Raw genomic sequence first — 24,509 nt, forward strand, 5'->3', positions numbered from 1 at the left:
CGCAAAACATTGCGAGTATCGCGAGAGGAGCAAAACGCACGAACAGTGCGGACATTTCGCCGACATTCTGTGTCGCTTTTGCTCCCCACTGGCCACCCCCGGGTTGGCACAGATGATGCGCCAGCGGGGGGATGATGCTTAAAAGAGGGTATGTGAGGAGCAAAATGAAGCCTCCGACATGGACGGTAAAAACAGTTCCATTGTCACCGGGTTGAATGAGAATCGTACCGTAACGGGGGTGGCTTTTTAGATAGCAATATATTGACCAAACATTAGCCATGGTTTAGGGAAGGCATTCGACCATTGTACACTTTCGGGAAATTCCCAACCATTAGAGCTGTTGAACAGAACGGAAATGGCGTGAAGCGCAGCAACCATTCCTGCGCCCTGCTCAGTCCCCCTCAGTGTGCAAGTTGACTAAAATTTAAGGAGCAATTGTTTAAACAAATTTGTCATTTGTTTGCAGTGCCTAATTGTAGTAACGACCGTGAGTTCTGATGGCATTATTGCCAAACGTGGGTGATGATGCATCGCACCAGTATGCTCTACAGGTTGACCTACACATGACTCTCGGTTAGATTGTTACGGTTTTTATGTTTCTTTTTAGCACCAACCTCACTAATGGACCACGGATTACTGCACACACTTCCGATGTTGGCATTCATTATGATATAACACCCCAGCCTCGTGTGGTTTTGTCTCTATTTAAAATCGACAGAGAACCTCCTGCTGAATAGTTTATGAGATGACCGTGAGATCAACGTTTAAGACTCTTTTTATTATACGCTAAGAAACTCTATATGTAAATACAACTAAAGAAGAGTTCTTAATATTTTAGAATCCAATACTAGCTCCATCTCTACGCCACACGCAGTCTAGGATTGTGGATCCAGTTTAGAAGAAGAATGGGGTTTCTAAAACATATTTTCAATTCCTTGGACGGACGCATTGCATCCATGTTCCACTATTCGTAACATTCGATGTAAAATTCATTTTGTTCAACGAACCTTTTTGTACCTTAAGCGGTATGCATGTATTTCCAAATCCTTCCGGCAATTGTACAATATCCACGTAATATACGGTGCCATTACCAAAGGGATGGTTAGACGAAGGAGTTCGTCTTTAAAAAAAGATGAAGATTTTAACTTGTTTATTTATATTACGAATGAATTCACATATAATAATTTATGCGTAAACCATTGTGATCTATAATAATTCTGTGTTTTCTCTATAGTATTATTGATCATTCTCTTGATCGTTCTCTGACAACAACAACAGTCTTTCGAGCATTAGTTGATGCAGGTACGATATAAAAAAAACAATTGTGAAAGATCCAAACCATAGTTCAAATAGCACCTTATGATTATGCAAGAAAGAAGCGCTTTTGTTACACTTAACTTGTTGATGTTTTAGTTAGTTTGAGAATTTGGGAAATTCCAGTATCGCATCAACATTGGATACCAAAACCAGAGTTTCTGGCCGGGTTTTTTCCAAAATGTTAAATACTTATTTCACTGAAGGTGAGCCGCTTTTGATCAACGAAACAATGATCAGTACATGATGGATGCCATCCTGACGCCTAACGCAACATTGAACAGGCATCGGAATTTGTAATATGAATAATAAAACAGGTTGATTGATTTTTCTTACCGAAAATTAGCATTTGGCTTGTCATATCAGCAAATGCTTAGTAAGCTTCTCACGTTTCTCTAGAGGGCTTTACAATTTAATACAATGCGTACTTGTTACCATCAATCTCATCTGTCGAGGCCGGAGTTCTTGAGATAGTATATGAGGTGCCTGAAACACTTTTTATGGTAGTATATTAAACTAAAAAACATATATAAACATAAAACGTTCATTGCTAATGGTACAGCATAGCAAAAATGGTGTTTATAACACAATATAAAAACGCAAACAACGCATAAACTCCTCGTTTTGTGACATCTGATATAAGTCCCGTTAAGCAAACCCTTTAAAGTATGCTTTAAACAAAAACAAAGCCGCTTATTATACAGTCGGCCTAAAGGTGATGCGTATTCCGTGCTGATGTGCTACCAATGATTCCGCAACGGAAAAAAAACCCTTTCTCTTTGAATCCACCCAGCAGAAAATGGCACCATGCTGATTTTGAATCGATATTACTCATTAGCATTACAGTGCCCATACATAAAGTCTTAAAATGGTTGGGAATCTTGACGATGCTTTTCTTTCCGATAAATGGTACGTGGCAGCTATAAAGCAAATTGGACTTTCGTGTGAGCATAAACATCCCATTCCGTTTATCATCGGTGCCCTTTTAATGTATGACCAACAGTCAATTCCATAGCCAGTGTTGTTACCCATGTTTCATGTTGGCGCATCTTTAGGCGTTGTTCTTCTTTCTTATGTTATTTTTTTCATTCCCATTTCCTTTCCCATTTTAAAAAATGATTAATTTCGAAAGTATAATTTCTTTTTGTATTTTGCATCCGGTTTGCTTTTTTCACGTATTTGTTTATAAAACATAATCATTATATTTCATCTTTAAAGGCTAACATTATTATGACCTTATTGGCAGTCAAGTGAATGCCTGCATAAATACATTATGCGTTCTATTAATTTATTTCCTTTTTGTTGTGAAACAAGTAAACCATGAAACAAGTAAAAACCATAACTTTACGAAAACAATCGTTGTTTTCTATTGCGTAGTTTTTACATCAATTCTAAACTCAACAGTTTGATGTTAACCTACACCAGGTTCCTTATAGTGCAGTAGCAACGCAAACAGTTACGGTTACTTCAATCTTGGATTCCAATGGAAAATATGTTTCTTATTATAATACGGTTTCTTTAAACTATTTAAATAAAGTCTTACTTTTTGATACGCCTGTGGCGTTGGTTTTGAAAACATAAACGGTAATATTATTTGCGGTTTTGGTGGCCGTTGGAAAGAAGCCGATCCTAGGCTAGGAACAGCATTGGTTGAATTATTGTTAACAACAAATACCGTTGGTGAATCTGTGGCTTGGGCTGGAACGATGTTTGATGGGTTCATTTGCACTGAATTAGACGAAACCCCGAATAATGATGCAAATAATCCATTGTTAGAAGAAATTGAATTAGCATTTGAGCTGATGCTGGATGTTGCACCAGGAATACGTGTCGTAATGGTTAGAAATGGTACTATTGGTGATGTAGGTAAAGTGGTGGTTGATGCCGTTGTTGCAGGTGTTCGCGATGTAGTTAAGGGCGACAAAGTTGGTAATGTTATTGGGGTAGATGTTGACGTCGATGCTGTAGTAGAGGATGTAGACATCGTGGTAGATCGAGTGGTTGGAGTCGTTATGGTTGGAAGTGTTATTGTAGAAGATGACGTAGACTTCGTTGTTGAAGGTGTAGACGGTGTCGTAGAAGGAGTGGTAGGTGTCATTGCGGTTGGAAGTGTTACTGTAGAAGAAGATGACGAGGATGCTGTACTAGAGGATGTCGACATCGTGGTAGATGGAGTGCTTGGTGTTGTAGAAGGAGTGGTTGGAGTCGTTATGGTTGGAAGTGTTATTGTAGAAGATGACGTAGACTTCGTTGTTGAAGGTGTAGACGGTGTCGTAGAAGGAGTGGTAGGTGTCATTGCCGTTGGAAGTGTTACTGTAGAAGAAGATGACGAGGATGCTGTACTAGAGGATGTCGACATCGTGGTAGATGGAGTGCTTGGTGTTGTAGAAGGAGTGGTTGGAGTCGTTATTGTAGAAGATGACGTAGACTTCGTTGTTGAAGGTGTAGACGGTGTCGTAGAAGGAGTGGTAGGTGTCATTGCCGTTGGAAGTGTTACTGTAGAAGAAGATGACGAGGATGCTGTACTAGAGGATGTCGACATCGTGGTAGATGGAGTGCTTGGTGTTGTAGAAGGAGTGGTTGGCGTCGTTATGGTTGGAAGTGTTATTGTAGAAGATGACGTAGACTTCGTTGCTGAAGGTGTAGACGGTGTCGTAGAAGGAGTGGTAGGTGTCATTGCCGTTGGAAGTGTTACTGTAGAAGAAGATGACGAGGATGCTGTACTAGAGGATGTCGACATCGTGGTAGATGGAGTGCTTGGTGTTGTAGAAGGAGTGGTTGGAGTCGTTATGGTTGGAAGTGTTATTGTAGAAGATGACGTAGACTTCGTTGTTGAAGGTGTAGACGGTGTCGTAGAAGGAGTGGTAGGTGTCATTGCGGTTGGAAGTGTTACTGTAGAAGAAGATGACGAGGATGCTGTACTAGAGGATGTCGACATCGTGGTAGATGGAGTGCTTGGTGTTGTAGAAGGAGTGGTTGGAGTCGTTATGGTTGGAAGTGTTATTGTAGAAGATGACGTAGACTTCGTTGTTGAAGGTGTAGACGGTGTCGTAGAAGGAGTGGTAGGTGTCATTGCCGTTGGAAGTGTTACTGTAGAAGAAGATGACGAGGATGCTGTACTAGAGGATGTCGACATCGTGGTAGATGGAGTGCTTGGTGTTGTAGAAGGAGTGGTTGGAGTCGTTATGGTTGGAAGTGTTATTGTAGAAGATGACGTAGACTTCGTTGTTGAAGGTGTAGACGGTGTCGTAGAAGGAGTGGTAGGTGTCATTGCCGTTGGAAGTGTTACTGTAGAAGAAGATGACGAGGATGCTGTACTAGAGGATGTCGACATCGTGGTAGATGGAGTGCTTGGTGTTGTAGAAGGAGTGGTTGGAGTCGTTATGGTTGGAAGTGTTATTGTAGAAGATGACGTAGACTTCGTTGTTGAAGGTGTAGACGGTGTCGTAGAAGGAGTGGTAGGTGTCATTGCCGTTGGAAGTGTTACTGTAGAAGAAGATGACGAGGATGCTGTACTAGAGGATGTCGACATCGTGGTAGATGGAGTGCTTGGTGTTGTAGAAGGAGTGGTTGGAGTCGTTATGGTTGGAAGTGTTATTGTAGAAGATGACGTAGACTTCGTTGTTGAAGGTGTAGACGGTGTCGTAGAAGGAGTGGTAGGTGTCATTGCCGTTGGAAGTGTTACTGTAGAAGAAGATGACGAGGATGCTGTACTAGACGATGTCGACATCGTGGTAGATGGAGTGCTTGGTGTTGTAGAAGGAGTGGTTGGAGTCGTTATGGTTGGAAGTGTTATTGTAGAAGATGACGTAGACTTCGTTGTTGAAGGTGTAGACGGTGTCGTAGAAGGAGTGGTAGGTGTCATTGCCGTTGGAAGTGTTACTGTAGAAGAAGATGACGAGGATGCTGTACTAGAGGATGTCGACATCGTGGTAGATGGAGTGCTTGGTGTTGTAGAAGGAGTGGTTGGAGTCGTTATGGTTGGAAGTGTTATTGTAGAAGATGACGTAGACTTCGTTGTTGAAGGTGTAGACGGTGTCGTAGAAGGAGTGGTAGGTGTCATTGCCGTTGGAAGTGTTACTGTAGAAGAAGATGACGAGGATGCTGTACTAGAGGATGTCGACATCGTGGTAGATGGAGTGCTTGGTGTTGTAGAAGGAGTGGTTGGCGTCGTTATGGTTGGAAGTGTTATTGTAGAAGATGACGTAGACTTCGTTGTTGAAGGTGTAGACGGTGTCGTAGAAGGAGTGGTAGGTGTCATTGCCGTTGGAAGTGTTACTGTAGAAGAAGATGACGAGGATGCTGTACTAGAGGATGTCGACATCGTGGTAGATGGAGTGCTTGGTGTTGTAGAAGGAGTGGTTGGAGTCGTTATGGTTGGAAGTGTTATTGTAGAAGATGACGTAGACTTCGTTGTTGAAGGTGTAGACGGTGTCGTAGAAGGAGTGGTAGGTGTCATTGCCGTTGGAAGTGTTACTGTAGAAGAAGATGACGAGGATGCTGTACTAGAGGATGTCGACATCGTGGTAGATGGAGTGCTTGGTGTTGTAGAAGGAGTGGTTGGAGTCGTTATGGTTGGAAGTGTTATTGTAGAAGATGACGTAGACTTCGTTGTTGAAGGTGTAGACGGTGTCGTAGAAGGAGTGGTAGGTGTCATTGCCGTTGGAAGTGTTACTGTAGAAGAAGATGACGAGGATGCTGTACTAGACGATGTCGACATCGTGGTAGATGGAGTGCTTGGTGTTGTAGAAGGAGTGGTTGGAGTCGTTATGGTTGGAAGTGTTATTGTAGAAGATGACGTAGACTTCGTTGTTGAAGGTGTAGACGGTGTCGTAGAAGGAGTGGTAGGTGTCATTGCCGTTGGAAGTGTTACTGTAGAAGAAGATGACGAGGATGCTGTACTAGAGGATGTCGACATCGTGGTAGATGGAGTGCTTGGTGTTGTAGAAGGAGTGGTTGGAGTCGTTATGGTTGGAAGTGTTATTGTAGAAGATGACGTAGACTTCGTTGTTGAAGGTGTAGACGGTGTCGTAGAAGGAGTGGTAGGTGTCATTGCCGTTGGAAGTGTTACTGTAGAAGAAGATGACGAGGATGCTGTACTAGAGGATGTCGACATCGTGGTAGATGGAGTGCTTGGTGTTGTAGAAGGAGTGGTTGGCGTCGTTATGGTTGGAAGTGTTATTGTAGAAGATGACGTAGACTTCGTTGTTGAAGGTGTAGACGGTGTCGTAGAAGGAGTGGTAGGTGTCATTGCCGTTGGAAGTGTTACTGTAGAAGAAGATGACGAGGATGCTGTACTAGAGGATGTCGACATCGTGGTAGATGGAGTGCTTGGTGTTGTAGAAGGAGTGGTTGGAGTCGTTATGGTTGGAAGTGTTATTGTAGAAGATGACGTAGACTTCGTTGTTGAAGGTGTAGACGGTGTCGTAGAAGGAGTGGTAGGTGTCATTGCCGTTGGAAGTGTTACTGTAGAAGAAGATGACGAGGATGCTGTACTAGAGGATGTCGACATCGTGGTAGATGGAGTGCTTGGTGTTGTAGAAGGAGTGGTTGGAGTCGTTATGGTTGGAAGTGTTATTGTAGAAGATGACGAGGTAGACTTCGTTGTTGAAGGTGTAGACATCGTAGTGGACAGTGTTGTAGAAGGAGTGGTTGGCGTCGTTATGGTTGGAAGTGTTATTGTAGAAGATGACGACGTAGACTTCGTTGTAGAAGGTGTAGACATCGTAGTAGACGGTGTTGTAGAAGGAGTGGTTGGCGTCGTTATGGTTGGAAGTGTTATTGTAGAAGATGACGACGTAGACTTCGTTGTTGAAGGTGTAGACATCGTAGTGGACGGTGTTGTAGAAGGAGTGGTTGGCGTCGTTATGGTTGGAATTGTTATTGTAGAAGATGACGACGTAGACTTCGTTGTTGAAGGTGTAGACATCGTAGTGGACGGTGTTGTAGAAGGAGTGGTTGGCGTCGTTATGGTTGGAAGTGTTATTGTAGAAGATGACGACGTAGACTTCGTTGTTGAAGGTGTAGACATCGTAGTGGACGGTGTTGTAGAAGGAGTGGTTGGCGTCGTTATGGTTGGAAGTGTTATTGTAGAAGATGACGACGTAGACTTCGTTGTTGAAGGTGTAGACATCGTAGTGGACGGTGTTGTAGAAGGAGTGGTTGGCGTCGTTATGGTTGGAAGTGTTATTGTAGAAGATGACGACGTAGACTTCGTTGTTGAAGGTGTAGACATCGTAGTGGACGGTGTTGTAGAAGGAGTGGTTGGCGTCGTTATGGTTGGAAGTGTTATTGTAGAAGATGACGACGTAGACTTCGTTGTTGAAGGTGTAGACATCGTAGTGGACGGTGTTGTAGAAGGAGTGGTTGGCGTCGTTATGGTTGGAAGTGTTATTGTAGAAGATGACGACGTAGACTTCGTTGTTGAAGGTGTAGACATCGTAGTAGACGGTGTTGTAGAAGGAGTGGTTGGCGTCGTTATGGTTGGAAGTGTTATTGTAGAAGATGACGACGTAGACTTCGTTGTTGAAGGTGTAGACATCGTAGTGGACGGTGTTGTAGAAGGAGTGGTTGGCGTCGTTATGGTTGGAAGTGTTATTGTAGAAGATGACGACGTAGACTTCGTTGTTGAAGGTGTAGACATCGTAGTGGACGGTGTTGTAGAAGGAGTGGTTGGCGTCGTTACGGTTGGAAGTGTTATTGTAGAAGATGACGACGTAGACTTCGTTGTTGAAGGTGTTGACATCGTAGTGGACGGTGTTGTAGAAGGAGTGGTTGGCGTCGTTACGGTTGGAAGTGTTATTGTAGAAGATGACGACGTAGACTTCGTTGTTGAAGGTGTAGACATCGTAGTGGACGGTGTTGTAGAAGGAGTGGTTGGCGTCGTTACGGTTGGAAGTGTTATTGTAGAAGATGACGACGTAGACTTCGTTGTTGAAGGTGTAGACATCGTAGTGGACGGTGTTGTAGAAGGAGTGGTTGGCGTCGTTACGGTTGGAAGTGTTATTGTAGAAGATGACGACGTAGACTTCGTTGTTGAAGGTGTAGACATTGTAGTAGACGGTGTTGTAGAAGGAGTGGTTGGTGTCGATATAGTTGGAAGCGTTACAGTAGATGATGATGATGTAGTCGGCGTTGTGGAGGGGGTAGACATTGTTGTAGACGGTGTCGTTGCTGGAGAGGATGGATTTGCAGTTTCTTCTTCGTCTTGTGGTATGCAATATCCATAAATTTCAACACTTGATGATAATTTCTTTTTTTTGGATTTGTCCTCTATGAGTATGTTCATGTTGTCTTCATCTTCATTCCATATTTCAAAATTTATTTTTGCTTGGGATGATTTTCTAGTTGGTTCAACCAGTACGTATTGTAACCTTTTTCCTATTGCCTGAATCGGAACGATTTAATTATAAGAGGTGGAATCGTTTGATACGTTTATGCTATAAATGTATTATATGTTCAAATTGAACCACTTTTTAATCAAGCTCAACAGGTACGTTTGAATTGCCACGATCATTTGCGAATCATCTGCTGCTTTCTCTTTTTTTGCACATTATTTCAGTCGTCATATATCTTTTTTTGCAGTTATTTGAATCTTATTTAGCAATTTTTAGATAGATAGATAATCCTTAGTAAAATAATTCCGTACTCTTATTCCAACACCACTGGACCACTCCCATTATATCGATCACCATAAATCATAACATTGTAAACCAAATATACTTTGAAGAAAAATTGATTCAAATAAGCCCATTCTATCCTCGCTGGAGTTTAACAGATTGGCATTTAATCACAATATTGAAGTTGTACACAAATTTATATTAGCAGGGTTACCTAACTGATTATACGCACAACACTTTTTGGTTATTCCAGGAAAGCGGCTAAGCCGTATTGGTTGTATTGTAACACTTATACTTAAACTTAAGCAACTTTCATAATGCACTACAGGACATTTTCACCAAAAATAATAATAAAAGTTACTTACGGCGCCAATTTGCAAATATGCAGGGTTTCGGTTGCCTCTTAAGAGCTTATAGTAAAAACAGGTTTGAAGGCTGCTATCGTAAATTCCATAGGTAGAAATGCTTTCAGCAATGTTATTATTGCATGTCACAAATGTTATAAATGCAGCAATTAATATGTATAAGTTATTCATATTGCACAATAACTGGGTGGTAGAAACTGAACACACTGAGGTAAAGAACAAACTGAATAGGTGGACCCTTTTTCGTGTATCTTTTATAGAATCCACGAGAATACCTTTCATTTTGACGAAAACAAGTTAAACTACTTTCTCCCAAGTTGAACCCAAGTTGACGAACATCAAATAATTGTTTCAACCGGTGTATAGGTTAACATGAAATTTGTTGGTCCATCCAACCTGATTTAAAACGGTGTCGCTTCCCGACCTTAAAGGCTAAAAACAAAGTGAGTGTCAAAATTCAGTAGCTACCACAACAATCGCAGTTACCGGGTGCGTTATTAATTTAACGGATGACCAAAACCGATGACAAAGCAGTATAACGCTCGTTTATTTCTGTTGCAGGTTTGTTAATTTTGACAGTACTTATTGCATTTCTTTCAAACCCATAATATGGATGTGTAACTTTCGATTGAGGGAAGGTTGCTTTATGGGACTTTAAATAATGCAAACTGTATCAGGTACTATAAATTCAAATAAGTTTTTTAAACATAAAAACCTGTTTCGTTCCATTATGCTCCAAATACACAGTATCACGGTCAATAAATGTAACTGACCTGCCGTAATCAAAATCCAGGAAGGTTCAACAGGCACATATGCAAGCACAGGCGGGAAACCATTCCGCCTGAAATATATTGCATGCACAAACCATTCGTTAACGAGACATTTTCGTCGTATTGTATATTGTTTGTCGTGTGTAGGTCCTTGTTGAGTATTGAAAATTTATGAATATTTCATCAGTGAATATTTATTCACTGCGCATAATTGATTTCATTGCAAGGAGAGTATAAAAAGTGTAATAGTTTAATATTGATCGGTGTGCTTTATTTCCTAATTACACTATTGATACATTAAATGAAATGAAAGATTCTCAATATGTTGGTTACGTTTTACAAATGCATCATATTGCAAATAAGGAATTAACAATTCTAAAGTGTGCATGTTAAGAGCACTTTTATGAATCTATGATATTGCAGGTTTGGTTTGAATAAGATCGCATGGTGTTAGGGGCACTGCGATAGTTGTCAAACGCTGCAGGTTGTTAAGGTTGATAACGCTTCAATAAGAAAAGACAGAAATAGCAGAGATGTGGTTGATGTATCCTTTATAGAACTCTTAAGAATGCCTTTCACCGTACCCAAAGTACATGAAGCTGCTTTCTCTTCAATGTAAATTATCAGCAGATGCAAGTTGTATGAATAAAATGAATGGGAGAAAAGAGGTTAGCTCTTGTGCGGTTTGGTATTCTGCCGATGCCATTTTGGAAGATATTATTATGTGTGAAGATACGGTCATCTTACGAACTCGAAACCAAGTGTTTAATATTTGTGAAGTGAATTGCAGGGGTTTTCTCGTTCACATTATAGCTTTATCATATCTTTCGTGGTTAAAATAAATTGTTTTGTGACTGTGGAAACTTTTATAGTTTTATATTAAATTTTTTAAATGCATTTCTTCTACATTGAATTAATCGTAGATAGCAATACGGCCTGGCCGTTCTTGAAGAAATTAAAAAAAAATAATCTTAGATGGAACCATGAAGGCCAGAGTATTTTTTATTTAGTGTCAAATTTTTTATATCTATCATTTTTCATTCGAATCACAAACTAATACTTTTTGATTCTGGTTTTCGCAATTGGAAACTATGTTTATGTAGAACGTTTACAACTATTTTGTAGGGAAAAAACGTTATTCGTATTAAATTACGAGCTATATTACTCTTTACTGAAGCATTCGGCGCGCACGACGTACATGGGATTTTTGTCCGAGATTTGAAAACTAGCCATTTCATCTGGTCCATATCGCGATCTTTGTATTCGTTGAGAATGTCGACCGGATTCAAATCCGGGATGGATGTCCACAAAGTTGTGTACAAACAGTTGAATAAAATCTCCAAACCGTCATAGACGATCCCTTTGCACGAGCTAAAACATCGTGTGGCACTTTTAATTCGTTTGAGCTACTTTTTCTATGAATTCTTTTTTCTCCCGGAGAAAGGTCCGAGGGCCAACGTCTGGTCTCGTGAAAGCAAAAAAGACCGAAAAGAGCAACAGTAGTTAAGAATAAAGATCTGGCACAAAGTAACTTGATCATTCCACCTGAAGGTCGGATCAACTCACAAAGGGTGAAGAAGTACCTGGACAAGGTGGACACTGTTATTCGTTAGTGTCGATCAAAACCAACCTCATCTGAATCTCATATCCCCCAAAAGATGGCCCAGAAATACCTATGACGGTGGCAAAATGGTTTTTCCAGGTGTAACGCGTCATCGGCATATGATGGTACAGATTAGGCAGGTACCAGAATGCTTTACGCTCTTCACAAAAGAGATAAGCGTTAACGACTTCCACACCATGTTCTCGAAAAAGTGATCTCTGCAATTGACAATCCGAAAATTGTTGTGCGAACCGTTAACGAAGCCGAAAAAGTCCTTACAACATTCCCTGGTTAAGACAGAGAATCTACTGATCGCTAAACCCGTATTCAAGCAAAACCACATCAATATCTTCGGATAATACTCATCGAAATGGTTAAACATTGGTACTGAACTACACAATAAACAATATATTCCAATTATTGTACAACAGTAGGCGTAAAACAACAGTACTGAGTGTTGTGTGTTAGGGCGACCTGGTGGCATGGTGAATGCGGCGCCGGTCTTCACACGAACGGATCGGACCAAAATCCCATCCGGCCTAATCCTCCGTAGCAGGAATTGATTATCCGTCTACGTGGTAAAATAAATCTAGTAAGCTGGAAATGACAGACATATGACCTAGTAGCTCGTTAGGCAAGAAGAAAGCGACAGAGAGCGTGTTGTTTGTTGTATCAATCCAATTTTTTATTTACTTTTTTGTTTTGAATTCAATTGCATATCTAGACCATTATATTAATTTAGTAAGATAACTGAACGCCAATTTATTATCTCAATACCAGGACTACAACTTCAATCCAGGATACCAATGTGAAATACTTTTCCGATCAATTTTTGATTGTACCTGTTTGGGATAAAGTTTAAACTGCTTAAACATTTTAGACGTTGGTCTAACGAAAAGGAATGGAAATACAATTTGAGGCTTTCCACGCTGTGGATTTGAATCTGAAAAAACGAGTGGCTTTTTTGAAGTATTTGTAAACATTAAAAATCCAGGTGCTAAAGCTGGTATAGGTTTTTGTTGAACGATTGTGTTTATGGAGGAATTCGTACTGCTTGTTGTAGTGTTGTCAACGCTAGGATTCGCGATCAATTGCGGTTTGGAAGTAGTAATACTTGTAGTTGGTTTAGCAGTGGTCGTATGAATCGAAACTGTAAGGCCAGGTGTGGTAGGATGAGCTGTGGCAGTAACAGAGGATGAAGAAATGGTAGTAACCGTCACAGGAAGCGTTGTGAAAGAAGTCGTCGAAACTGTCGAAGGTGTTACAGATGAACTCGATATAGAGGTTGACATACTGGAAGACATAGTGGTTGTTGAAGATGTGGTAGACGCGGTAGATGCTGTAGTAGAAGCTGTAGATACGGTGGTAGAAGCGGTTGATACCGTGGTAGACTCGGTAGATACTGTGGTAGACGCGGTAGATGCCGTGGTAGAAGCAGTAGATGCTGTGGTAGACTCCGTAGCTAATGTGGTAGATTCGGTAGATGCAGATGTTTCTGTAGGTGCTCCACTAGAGGACATAGTGGTTGTTGATGACGATGCTGTGGTAGACTCCGTAGGTGCCATGGTAGAAGCGGTAGATGCTGTGGTAGACGCGGTTGATACCATGGTAGACTCGGTAGATGCTGTAGTAGACAGAGTAGATGCTGTTGTAGGCTCGGTACCTAATGTGGTAGACTCGGTTGATGCGGATGTAGGAGTTTCGCTAGAGGACATGGCGGTGGTCGCTTCACTGGAGGACATGGTGGTGGTCGCTTCGCTGGAAGACGATGCTGTGGTAGACTCGGTAGATGCCGATGTATCTGTAGGAGCTCCGCTAGAGGACATAGCGGTGGTCGCTTCACTGGAGGACATGGTGGTGGTCGATTCGCTGGAAGACGATGCTGTGGTAGACTCGGTAGATGCGGATGTATCTGTCGCTGTACTGGTGGATGTGGTGGTGGTCGCTTCGCTGGAAGACGATGCTGTGGTGGACTCGGTAGATGCGGATGTATCTGTAGGTGCTCCGCTAGAGGACATAGCGGTGGTCGCTTCACTGGAGGACATGGCGGTAGTCGCTTCGCTGGAAGACGATGCTGTGGTAGACTCGGTAGATGCGGATGTAGGAGTTTCGCTAGAGGACATAGCGGTGGTCGCTTCACTGGAGGACATGGTGGTGGTCGCTTCGCTGGAAGACGATGCTGTGGTAGACTCGGTAGAAGCAGATGTATCTGTCGCTGTACTGAAGGATGTGATGGTGGTCGCTTCGCTGGAAGACGATGCTGTGGTAGACTCGGTAGATGCGGATGTAGGAGTTTCGCTAGAGGACATGGCGGTGGTCGCTTCACTGGAGGACATGGTGGTAGTCGCTTCGCTGGAAGACGATGCTGTGGTAGACTCGGTAGAAGCAGATGTATCTGTCGCTGTACTGGAGGATGTGGTGGTGGTCGCTTCGCTGGAAGACGATGCTGTGGTAGACTCGGTTGATGCGGATGTATCTGTAGGTGCTCCGCTAGAGGACATGATGGTGGTCGCTTCGCTGGAAGACGATGCTGTGGTGGAATCGGTAGATGCGGATGTATCTGTAGGTGCTCCGCCAGAGGACATGGTGGTGGTCGCTTCGCTGGAAGACGATGCTGTGGTGGACTCGGTAGATGCGGATGTATCTGTAGGTGCTCCGCTAGAGGACATGGTGGTGGTCGCTTCGCTGGAAGACGATGCTGTGGTAGACGCAGTAGATGCGGATGTATCTGTAGGAGCCCCGCTAGAGGACATGGTGGTGGTCGCTTCGCTGGAAGACGATGCTGTGGTGGACTCGGTAGATGCGGATGTAGGAGTTTCGCTGGAGGACATAGCGGTGGTCGCTTCACTGGAGGACATGGTGGTGGTCGTTTCGCTGGAAGACGATGCTGTGGTAGACTCGGTAGAAGCAGATGTATCTATCGCTGTACTGGAGGATGTGGTGGTGGTCGCTTCACTGGAAGACGATGCTGTGGTGGACTCGGTAGATGCGGATGTAGGAGTTTCGCTGGAGGACATGGCGGTGGTCGCTTCACTGGAGGACATGGTGGTGGTCGCTTCGCTGGAAGACGATGCTGTGGTAGACTCGGTTGATGCGGATGTAGGAGTTTCGCTAGAGGACATAGCGGTGGTCGCTTCACTGGAGGACATGGTGGTGGTCGCTTCGCTGGAAGACGATGCTGTGGTAGACTCGGTAGAAGCAGATGTATCTGTCGCTGTACTGGAGGATGTGATGGTGGTCGCTTCGCTGGAAGACGATGCTGTGGTGGACTCGGTAGATGCGGATGTATCTGTAGGAGTTTCGCTAGAGGACATGGCGGTGGTCGCTTCACTGGAGGACATGGTGGTAGTCGCTTCGCTGGAAGACGATGCTGTGGTAGACTCGGTAGATGCGGATGTAGGAGTTTCGCTAGAGGACATAGCGGTGGTCGCTTCACTGGAGGACATGGTGGTGGTCGCTTCGCTGGAAGACGATGCTGTGGTAGACTCGGTAGATGCGGATGTAGGAGTTTCGCTAGAGGACATAGCGGTGGTCGCTTCACTGGAGGACATGGTGGTAGTCGCTTCGCTGGAAGACGAAGCTGTGGTAGACTCGGTAGATGCGGATGTATCTGTAGGTGCTCCGCTAGAGGACATGGCGGTGGTCGCTTCACTGGAGGATGTGGTGGTGGTCGCTTCGCTGGAAGACGATGCTGTGGTAGACTCGGTAGATGCGGATGTAGGAGTTTCGCTAGAGGACATGGCGGTGGTCGCTTCACTGGAGGACATAGCGGTGGTTGCTTCGCTGGAAGACGATGCTGTGGTCGACTCGGTAGATGCGGATGTATCTGTAGGAGCTCCGCTAGAGGACATGGCGGTGGTCGCTTCACTGGAGGATGTGGTGGTGGTCGCTTCGCTGGAAGACGAAGCTGTGGTAGACTCGGTAGATGCGGATGTAGGAGTTTCGCTAGAGGACATGGCGGTGGTCGCTTCACTGGAGGACATGGTGGTGGTCGCTTCGCTGGAAGACGATGCTGTGGTCGACTCGGTAGATGCGGATGTATCTGTAGGTGCTCCGCTAGAGGACATAGCGGTGGTCGCTTCACTGGAGGATGTGGTGGTGGTCGCTTCGCTGGAAGACGAAGCTGTGGTAGACTCGGTAGATGCGGATGTAGGAGTTTCGCTAGAGGACATGGCGGTGGTCGCTTCACTGGAGGACATAGCGGTGGTTGCTTCGCTGGAAGACGATGCTGTGGTCGACTCGGTAGATGCGGATGTATCTGTAGGAGCTCCGCTAGAGGACATGGCGGTGGTCGCTTCACTGGAGGATGTGGTGGTGGTCGCTTCGCTGGAAGACGAAGCTGTGGTAGACTCGGTAGATGCGGATGTAGGAGTTTCGCTAGAGGACATGGCGGTGGTCGCTTCACTGGAGGACATGGTGGTGGTCGCTTCGCTGGAAGACGAAGCTGTGGTCGATTCGGTAGATGCGGATGTATCTGTAGGTGCTCCGCTAGAGGACATGGCGGTGGTCGCTTCACTGGAGGACATGGTGGTAGTCGCTTCGCTGGAAGACGAAGCTGTGGTAGACTCGGTAGATGCGGATGTATCTGTAGGTGCTCCGCTAGAGGACATGGCGGTGGTCGCTTCACTGGAGGATGTGGTGGTGGTCGCTTCGCTGGAAGACGATGCTGTGGTAGACTCGGTAGATGCGGATGTAGGAGTTTCGCTAGAGGACATGGCGGTGGTCGCTTCACTGGAGGACATAGCGGTGGTTGCTTCGCTGGAAGACGATGCTGTGGTCGACTCGGTAGATGCGGATGTATCTGTAGGAGCTCCGCTAGAGGACATAGCGGTGGTCGCTTCACTGGAGGACATGGTGGTGGTCGCTTCGCTGGAAGACGATGCTGTGGTAGACTCGGTAGATGCGGATGTATCTGTAGGTGCTCCGCTAGAGGACATAGCGGTGGTCGCTTCACTGGAGGATGTGGTGGTGGTCGCTTCGCTGGAAGACGATGCTGTGGTAGACTCGGTAGATGCGGATGTATCTGTAGGTGCTCCGCTAGAGGACATGGCGGTGGTCGCTTCACTGGACGATGTGGTGGTGGTCGCTTCGCTGGAAGACGAAGCTGTGGTAGACTCGGTAGATGCGGATGTAGGAGTTTCGCTAGAGGACATGGCGGTGGTCGCTTCACTGGAGGACATGGTGGTGGTCGCTTCGCTAGAAGACGATGCTGTGGTCGACTCGGTAGATGCGGATGTATCTGTAGGTGCTCCGCTAGAGGACATAGCGGTGGTCGCTTCACTGGAGGACATGGTGGTGGTCGCTTCGCTGGAAGACGATGCTGTGGTAGACTCGGTAGATGCGGATGTATCTGTAGGTGCTCCGCTAGAGGACATAGCGGTGGTCGCTTCACTGGAGGATGTGGTGGTGGTCGCTTTGCTGGAAGACGATGCTGTGGTAGACTCGGTAGATGCGGATGTATCTGTAGGTGCTCCGCTAGAGGACATGGCGGTGGTCGCTTCGCTGGAAGACGATGTTGTGGTAGACTCGGTAGATGCGGATGTATCTGTAGGAGCTCCGCTAGAGGACATGGCGGTGGTCGCTTCACTGGAGGACATGATCGTGGTTGCTTCGCTGGAAGACGATGCTGTGGTAGACGCGGTAGATGCGGATGTAGGAGTTTCGCTAGAGGACATGGCGGTGGTCGCTTCACTGGAGGACATGGTGGTAGTCGCTTCGCTGGAAGACGATGCTGTGGTAGACTCGGTAGAAGCAGATGTATCTGTCGCTGTACTGGAGGATGTGGCGGTGGTCGCTTCGCTGGAAGACGATGCTGTGGTGGACTCGGTAGATGCGGATGTATCTGTAGGAGCTCCGCTAGAGGACATAGCGGTGGTCGCTTCACTGGAGGACATGGTGGTGGTCGCTTCGCTGGAAGACGATGCTGTGGTAGACGCAGTAGATGCGGATGTATCTGTAGGAGCCCCGCTAGAGGACATAGCGGTGGTCGCTTCACTGGAGGACATGGTCGTGGTCGCTTCGCTGGAAGACGATGCTGTGGTAGACTCGGTAGATGCGGATGTAGGAGTTTCGCTAGAGGACATAGCGGTGGTCGCTTCACTGGAGGACATGGTGGTGGTCGCTTCGCTGGAAGACGATGCTGTGGTAGACTCGGTAGAAGCAGATGTATCTGTCGCTGTACTGGAGGACATGGTGGTGGTCGCTTCGCTGGAAGACGATGCTGTGGTGGACTCGGTAGATGCGGATGTAGGAGTTTCGCTAGAGGACATGGCGGTGGTTGCTTCACTGGAAGACATGGTGGTGGTCGCTTCGCTGGAAGACGATGCTGTTGTCGACTCGGTAGAAGCAGATGTATCTGTCGCTGTACTGGAGGACATGGTGGTGGTCGCTTCGCTGGAAGACGATGCTGTGGTAGACTCAGTAGATGCGGATGTAGGAGTTTCGCTAGAGGACATAGCGGTGGTCGCTTCACTGGAGGACATGGTGGTGGTCGCTTCGCTGGAAGACGATGCTGTGGTAGACTCGGTAGAAGCAGATGTATCTGTCGCTGTACTGGAGGATGTGATGGTGGTCGCTTCGCTGGAAGACGATGCTGTGGTAGACTCGGTAGATGCGGATGTAGGAGTTTCGCTAGAGGACATAGCGGTGGTTGCTTCGCTGGAAGACGATGCTGTGGTAGACGCAGTAGATGCGGATGTATCTGTAGGTGCTCCGCTAGAGGACATGGTGGTGGTCGCTTCACTGGAGGACATGGTGGTGGTCGCTTCGCTGGAAGACGATGCTGTGGTAGACTCAGTAGATGCGGATGTAGGAGTTTCGCTAGAGGACATAGCGGTGGTCGCTTCACTGGAGGACATGGTGGTGGTCGCTTCGCTGGAAGACGATGCTGTGGTGGACTCGGTAGATGCGGATGTAGGAGCTCCACTAGAGGACATGATGGTGGTCGCTTCACTGGAGGATGTGGTGGTGGTCGCTTCACTGGAGGACATGGTGGTAGTCGCTTCGCTGGAAGACGATGCTGTGGTAGACTCGGTAGATGCGGATGCAGGAGTTTCGCTAGAGGACATAGCGGTGGTTGCTTCGCTGGAAGACGATGTTGTGGTAGACGCAGTAGATGCGGATGTATCTGTAGGAGCTCCGCTAGAGGACATGGCGGTGGTCGCTTCACTGGAGGACATGGTGGTAGTCGCTTCACTGGAAGACGAAGCTGTGGTTGACTCGGTAGATGCGGATGTAGGAGTTTCGCTAGAGGACATGGTGGTGGTTGCTTCGCTGGAAGACGATGCTGTGGTAGACGCAGTAGATGCAGATGTATCTGTAGGAGCTCCGCTAGAGGACATGGCGGTGGTCGCTTCACTGGAGGACATGGTGGTGGTCGCTTCGCTGGAAGACGATGCTGTGGTAGACGCAGTAGATGCGGATGTAGGAGTTTCGCTAGAGGACATAGCGGTGGTCGCTTCACTGGAGGACATGGTGGTAGTCGCTTCACTGGAAGACGAAGCTGTGGTAGACTCGGTAGATGCGGATGTAGGAGTTTCGCTAGAGGACATAGCGGTGGTTGCTTCGCTGGAAGACGATGCTGTGGTAGACGCAGTAGATGCGGATGTATCTGTAGGTGCTCCGCTAGAGGACATGGTGGTGGTCGCTTCACTGGAGGACATGGTGGTGGTCGCTTCGCTGGAAGACGATGCTGTGGTAGACGCAGTAGATGCGGATGTAGGAGTTTCGCTAGAGGACATAGCGGTGGTCGCTTCACTGGAGGACATGGTGGTGGTCGCTTCGCTGGAAGACGATGCTGTGGTGGACTCGGTAGATGCGGATGTAGGAGCTCCACTAGAGGACATGATGGTGGTCGCTTCACTGGAGGATGTGGTGGTGGTCGCTTCACTGGAGGACATGGTGGTAGTCGCTTCGCTGGAAGACGATGCTGTGGTAGACTCGGTAGATGCGGATGTAGGAGTTTCGCTAGAGGACATAGCGGTGGTTGCTTCGCTGGAAGACGATGCTGTGGTAGACGCAGTAGATGCGGATGTATCTGTAGGAGCTCCGCTAGAGGACATGGCGGTGGTCGCTTCACTGGAGGACATGGTGGTGGTCGCTTCGCTGGAAGACGATGCTGTGGTAGACGCAGTAGATGCGGATGTAGGAGTTTCGCTAGAGGACATAGCGGTGGTCGCTTCACTGGAGGACATGGTGGTAGTCGCTTCACTGGAAGACGAAGCTGTGGTAGACTCGGTAGATGCGGATGTAGGAGTTTCGCTAGAGGACATAGCGGTGGTTGCTTCGCTGGAAGACGATGCTGTGGTAGACGCAGTAGATGCGGATGTATCTGTAGGAGCTCCGCTAGAGGACATGGTGGTGGTCGCTTCACTGGAGGACATGGTGGTGGTCGCTTCGCTGGAAGACGATGCTGTGGTAGACGCAGCAGATGCGGATGTAGGAGCTCCGCTAGAGGACATCGAAGTTGTTGAGGAGGATGCTGTGGTAGACTCGGTAGTTGCTGATGGTTTTGTAGGTTCTGCGATAGAGGACATGGTGGGGGTTGCCTCGCTGGAGGACATAGTGGTGGTTGCTTTACTGGAGGACATGGTGGTGGTCGCTTCGCTGGATGACGTTGGTGTGGTAGACTTGGTAGTTGTGGATGTTCCACTAGATGACATAGTAGTGGTTGCTACGGTAGTAAACGTAGGTGTGGTAGATTGAATCGACGCAGGTGTTTGTGTAGTTCCTGCACTAGAAGATTCACTGGTTTTTGAGGTTGATGCTGTGGTAGAATCGGTAGAGGTGGTTGTCGTTGGTGTTGTTTGCGTTGTTGGTAATAGGTTACAATATCCCGATACTTCAGCGCTATTTTGAAATCTGCGTACAGCTTTATCTCTTATCATGATTGTTACGTCTGATGTTCGAAAGTTTCCCGACACGTCTACCGTTGATGTTTCTCCGGATACTGTAACCATCAGGAATGCCATCGCTTTTGTCGAATCCTATTATTATAAAAAAATGATGTTGCAGTTTATAAGTTGTAAGTTTTTTATTAAATTATTTGTATTACGAGCTGTTTGCAACATTGTTTAGCACATTTTTCCACATTCCAGCACATTGTCTGTGCTTCTTTTTAACCATGAACTATCCTCTCCCCAAAAGTGCTAGCAACAAGGTTGATCATTGATTAATTTATGCACTTTATTGCAGAATGTCTTTAGTGAAGACAGTCTTCCAGCTTGTTGACCTTTCCAACATACTTGTCCGAAATGCCTAAATAAATGGATGTATTCTGTTTTATTCGTTTAAATGATGATAAAAAGAGTCACAAGACACTTAACTCTCGTACACTTTAATACACACACAAGTTTTCCCAAAATCATCTCGCACTTAGGTGGTTTAGTAAAATGGGGGCGGTTTTTACGAGTATGATACGAGTACTGCCTAATCCCATCCTACTCATTCCCAGATAAAAGGTAGTTATAAAACACACGAAAAGCGTATCTCCCTCCACGGTAATACTTAACTCTTGCCCTTACAATATATTCATGTTTAAATGCTGCTCCTGCTGTAGAACAAATGTTATGCACATTTATACACAGCCGCACGAAACCGTTCCGAATAATCGAATCTCATCTATGCCGACCCGGTAGCAATACCTTGAGTATCGATACTGGTTATTAATTGCTAGGTATATTTTTGTGCTAGGTATATTTTTTAACTTAAAAGGAAAACAAAAGCCATACAGTCCTTTGAAACACCATTACGTTGTTTCAAATTTGTTGAACACTATAAATATTATTTCACGACACTTCGCAATACAATCAATTCGCTGATTGATCGGTACCATCAGTATGATCACATTGAAGTAAAAAACTTCTTCATGCAAGCAGACCATTCAATATAAAATTCTTTGCACGTCGGTTGAGCAATATTCATGTTAACTTTACTCTTTTAAAGATCGTCCAGGTAAACTTTGCGACTTGTCTAAATTCGGCTGTTAAAACGCACTTAGTTGTAGTGTATCCTTTTCTGCTTTATTTGCACAGTTTCTTTCGCACTTTTTAATCCTTAATCGAATAATTTCAACACTATCGGAATTTTATCAATTATCCACTGCATCAGTGACACGCTAAACGGAACACGCAAGTTTTACAACTGGTCAATTTTAGCATGTGGTGCTCACTTTCCGGCATACTCTTCACCTCTGGCGTACCTTCTTTATTTCTACCACTTCCGGGCTTATGGATCCAGCCAGTATTCTATTGTAGTAACACATCACTAAGTTCGTATCATATTCCCCGAACGTGAACACTTCGGACGCGACCAAGCGCGAACATAAAGCGGTAACCAAAATCACGGTGAGCATAAGCTTCATGGTTCGTCGTTACTTTTCACATTGAATTTTGAAGCATAACTGATATTCAGCAAAACATTTCACCGGCCTTATAAAGCTTTCCCGCGTCCTACATCTTCCTAGGGCCTAAGGAAACGTCTGCAATCTAGAATTCACCGGCAGAAAATGAAATATGCCGTAAAACGTTGTTTTTGCCACAACCGGTTGAAAGTTTTTGAACGTTCGTTCTTTTCGGTACGTCAAGAAAGTCCACCGTTGAAGAAAGTCAAAAAATAATTATTCTTCCATTCCTTTCACCTTCGGCTTTGGGAAATTAAAACAGTGCCGCAAAACGAAGTACTATGGCATATAGTTTAAAGTATTAACATTTAAATGTACGGAATGGGCTTTAAATGTTTACTTTACGCTTCATATTTATATTTCATATTAAAAACTGCACCCATTACCCAGCGTATGTTAGCTTCGGTTTTCCTTATGCAATATTTTACCAAAACCAGGGTTTTCATAAAATTACTTCATGCAAATGCTGCACATACTGCTATGAATTCCCTGCCTCAGCATAATGGCTCCCCGTTCTGAGGTATCGTCGAGAAACGTTTCTTTAATTATCATTATTTTATTGATCACGACATGGTAACGGCGATTTTCTGGCTGTTCTGTGTACAGGTTCTTTGCGTAGCCTATGCTTTCGTTTTTCATTTCGTTGCAACATTCGCACAACTTTTTTTTGTGGTTCAGAACCAGCTTCGAATGTGTAAAGCGTTAAAAATGAAGCGTGTAATGCCATGTTGCAACTAAGCTTTAAAATTCTTTATCTGCGATTAATTTTTTACAGCATGATTATGAGCATATCAATCGCATCCATATGTGTCGCAAATGAATGGAAGAATGAGCCGCTTCCAGGGAAAAGTGGCCGTCTGGAGAAATGAAAATTAACGGCTATATTTATGGTCCTAACCAGTTTTTGGTGTCCTGCATTTCGAATTTTACTTTGTATTATGTGTGTGTGTGTGTGTGTGTGTGTGTGTGTGTGTGTTTTGTTTTATGAAACAAGGTTATTTATGGAACATTTTGGATGGTTTATTCGGCTTGTTGTTTTAAAACTGACAATGGTAACTAAAATCTTTATCAAGTTTTTAGACTTTGGACAGTTTGGACAAGACATAACGTTTTAAAGCTACATTGATTATGATCGGAGAGTTTATAATATTCTCATGTATTTTACGGCTGAAGAAGCTGCGGCCAAAGCTGATAGAACAAAATATTGTCTCAATTTAAAACCTGTCACCTTCTTTATCAGCACAACAACCTGAAGAGGTCTAATCATGCAATTTCTGACTTTCTGTGACAATATTTATCCGTAGCTGGATACTCAGTCCTGCGTACGAGGGATTGGTCCGGATGGGATTTTGGTCTGGTCCGTTCATGTGAAGAACGGCGAAAAGAAAATAAAAATATACTCCATCGTACCATTTTTTCGTATTATTTCAATGATTCAGAAGCACAATCGTCAACAAATAGGAGACAGAATACAGAAAAGGGAGAACACGAAAATGAAGGTGAGGTTGAGAATCAGATGAAAGACCCGTCAACATGACGAATGCGAACGATCGACGGATAACAATGGATTGTACAAGAGTGGTGTATTGACAGGTTGAATGAATTGATCGTTGAGTGAGTGAATCGACAAGCAACATAAAATTTAATGCAGAAAATGAAGGAAAGGTAAGACCGAAGTCTAACAAAAGCGAAAATTCGCAAAGAAAAACGGACGATACTGGTGAGAAGCATCAAAAAACGATACCATGCATACAGGGAGAGGAAAATCAGTTATTAACTGATTCCTTTTTAACCAACTTCAGTCGTTCAGTCCAATATTCTGAATGTAGAGAATCAAACCTTATATCCCTCATATCAGCAAATTTTCCCGAATTGTTTGCTCGTTACACCGAAATGAAGAATGCTTCGTAAGGCGCATGGTGAGGCACTTCGTGTTCTAGCATCTAAAATGTCTTCCCTTAGCCGACAACAGACGTAAACGTAACGTGTAGCAGGATCTTAAGATGAAGATGGAGATCAAAGTTATCTCATCGTTCTCTCTGGAGTTGGATCAAATCAAACACATAACGAAGAAGTACCTGGACAAGATAGACTTTGTATTGTGAAAGTGCCAATCGAAATCAGTCGCATCTCCCAATAGTATCTTATTGATCTTTTATAATACATGTTAGCTCAACGAATATCCAATCGGATACAGGATCCATGTGTGACTGCTGCGTTGACCGCAAATCGATTGTGCCCTGTGGTGCATTCGTATATTCATGAGATGGTGAAAGGAGTGCACCATTTCAGGACAGTTTGCATCGGTAGCGTCTCTGCATGATGCCGTGGGACAACTTTGCCTTATGAGAACCAGAACAGATATGGTGTGGCTGTGCGCTCCCAAAAGAATATGGTTGTAGCGAAATATTAAGATATAGAGCACGTGATCATGTTTTT

General features: G+C 44.9%; 2 protein-coding genes across 2 annotated transcripts; both read right to left on the reverse strand.

Moving 5' to 3' along the window:
- Positions 1-3,101: 3,101 nt before the first annotated feature.
- LOC128300730 (mucin-2-like) lies at positions 3,102-6,763 on the reverse strand. The gene is made up of 3 exons (XM_053036900.1): positions 3,611-6,763; positions 3,460-3,536; positions 3,102-3,429 (listed from the first exon to the last, which is right to left on the reverse strand). Exons 1-3 carry the CDS (start codon positions 6,761-6,763, stop codon positions 3,102-3,104), a joined length of 3,558 nt encoding a protein of 1,185 aa, XP_052892860.1.
- A 46-nt stretch (positions 6,764-6,809) lies between these two features.
- LOC128300734 (serine-rich adhesin for platelets-like) lies at positions 6,810-19,410 on the reverse strand. Its single transcript, XM_053036906.1, has 9 exons — positions 18,926-19,410; positions 18,414-18,649; positions 16,676-18,323; positions 16,431-16,513; positions 13,812-16,145; positions 13,335-13,745; positions 12,723-13,211; positions 11,699-11,831; positions 6,810-8,520 (listed from the first exon to the last, which is right to left on the reverse strand). Exons 1-9 carry the CDS (start codon positions 19,408-19,410, stop codon positions 6,810-6,812), a joined length of 7,530 nt encoding a protein of 2,509 aa, XP_052892866.1.
- Positions 19,411-24,509: the final 5,099 nt, after the last annotated feature.

The sequence above is a fragment of the Anopheles moucheti genome, chromosome 3, assembly GCF_943734755.1.
Source record: "Anopheles moucheti chromosome 3, idAnoMoucSN_F20_07, whole genome shotgun sequence".
Classification (NCBI taxonomy): domain Eukaryota; kingdom Metazoa; phylum Arthropoda; class Insecta; order Diptera; family Culicidae; genus Anopheles; species Anopheles moucheti.

Excerpts from the sequence above, each read along its gene's own strand:
- LOC128300734 (XM_053036906.1), bottom strand. The coding sequence starts at position 19,410 with ATGTCCTCTAGCGAAACTCCTACATCCGCATCTACTGCGTCTACCACA. Across the intron at positions 18,324-18,413 it reads GACCACCACCATGTCCTCCA|CAACCACCGCTATGTCCTCT; the intron begins GTGAAGCGACCA and ends CTTCCAGCGAAG. Across the intron at positions 16,146-16,430 it reads GACCACAGCATCGTCTTCCA|ATACATCCGCATCTACCGAA; the intron begins GCGAAGCAACCA and ends GAGCACCTACAG.
- LOC128300730 (XM_053036900.1), bottom strand. The coding sequence starts at position 6,763 with ATGACACCTACCACTCCTTCTACGACACCGTCTACACCTTCAACAACG. Across the intron at positions 3,537-3,610 it reads CAGTAACACTTCCAACGGCA|ACTTCCAACCATAACGACTC; the intron begins ATGACACCTACC and ends TTCTACAATAAC. Across the intron at positions 3,430-3,459 it reads CACGATGTCGACATCCTCTA|TAACACTTCCAACCGCAATG; the intron begins GTACAGCATCCT and ends CTTCTTCTACAG.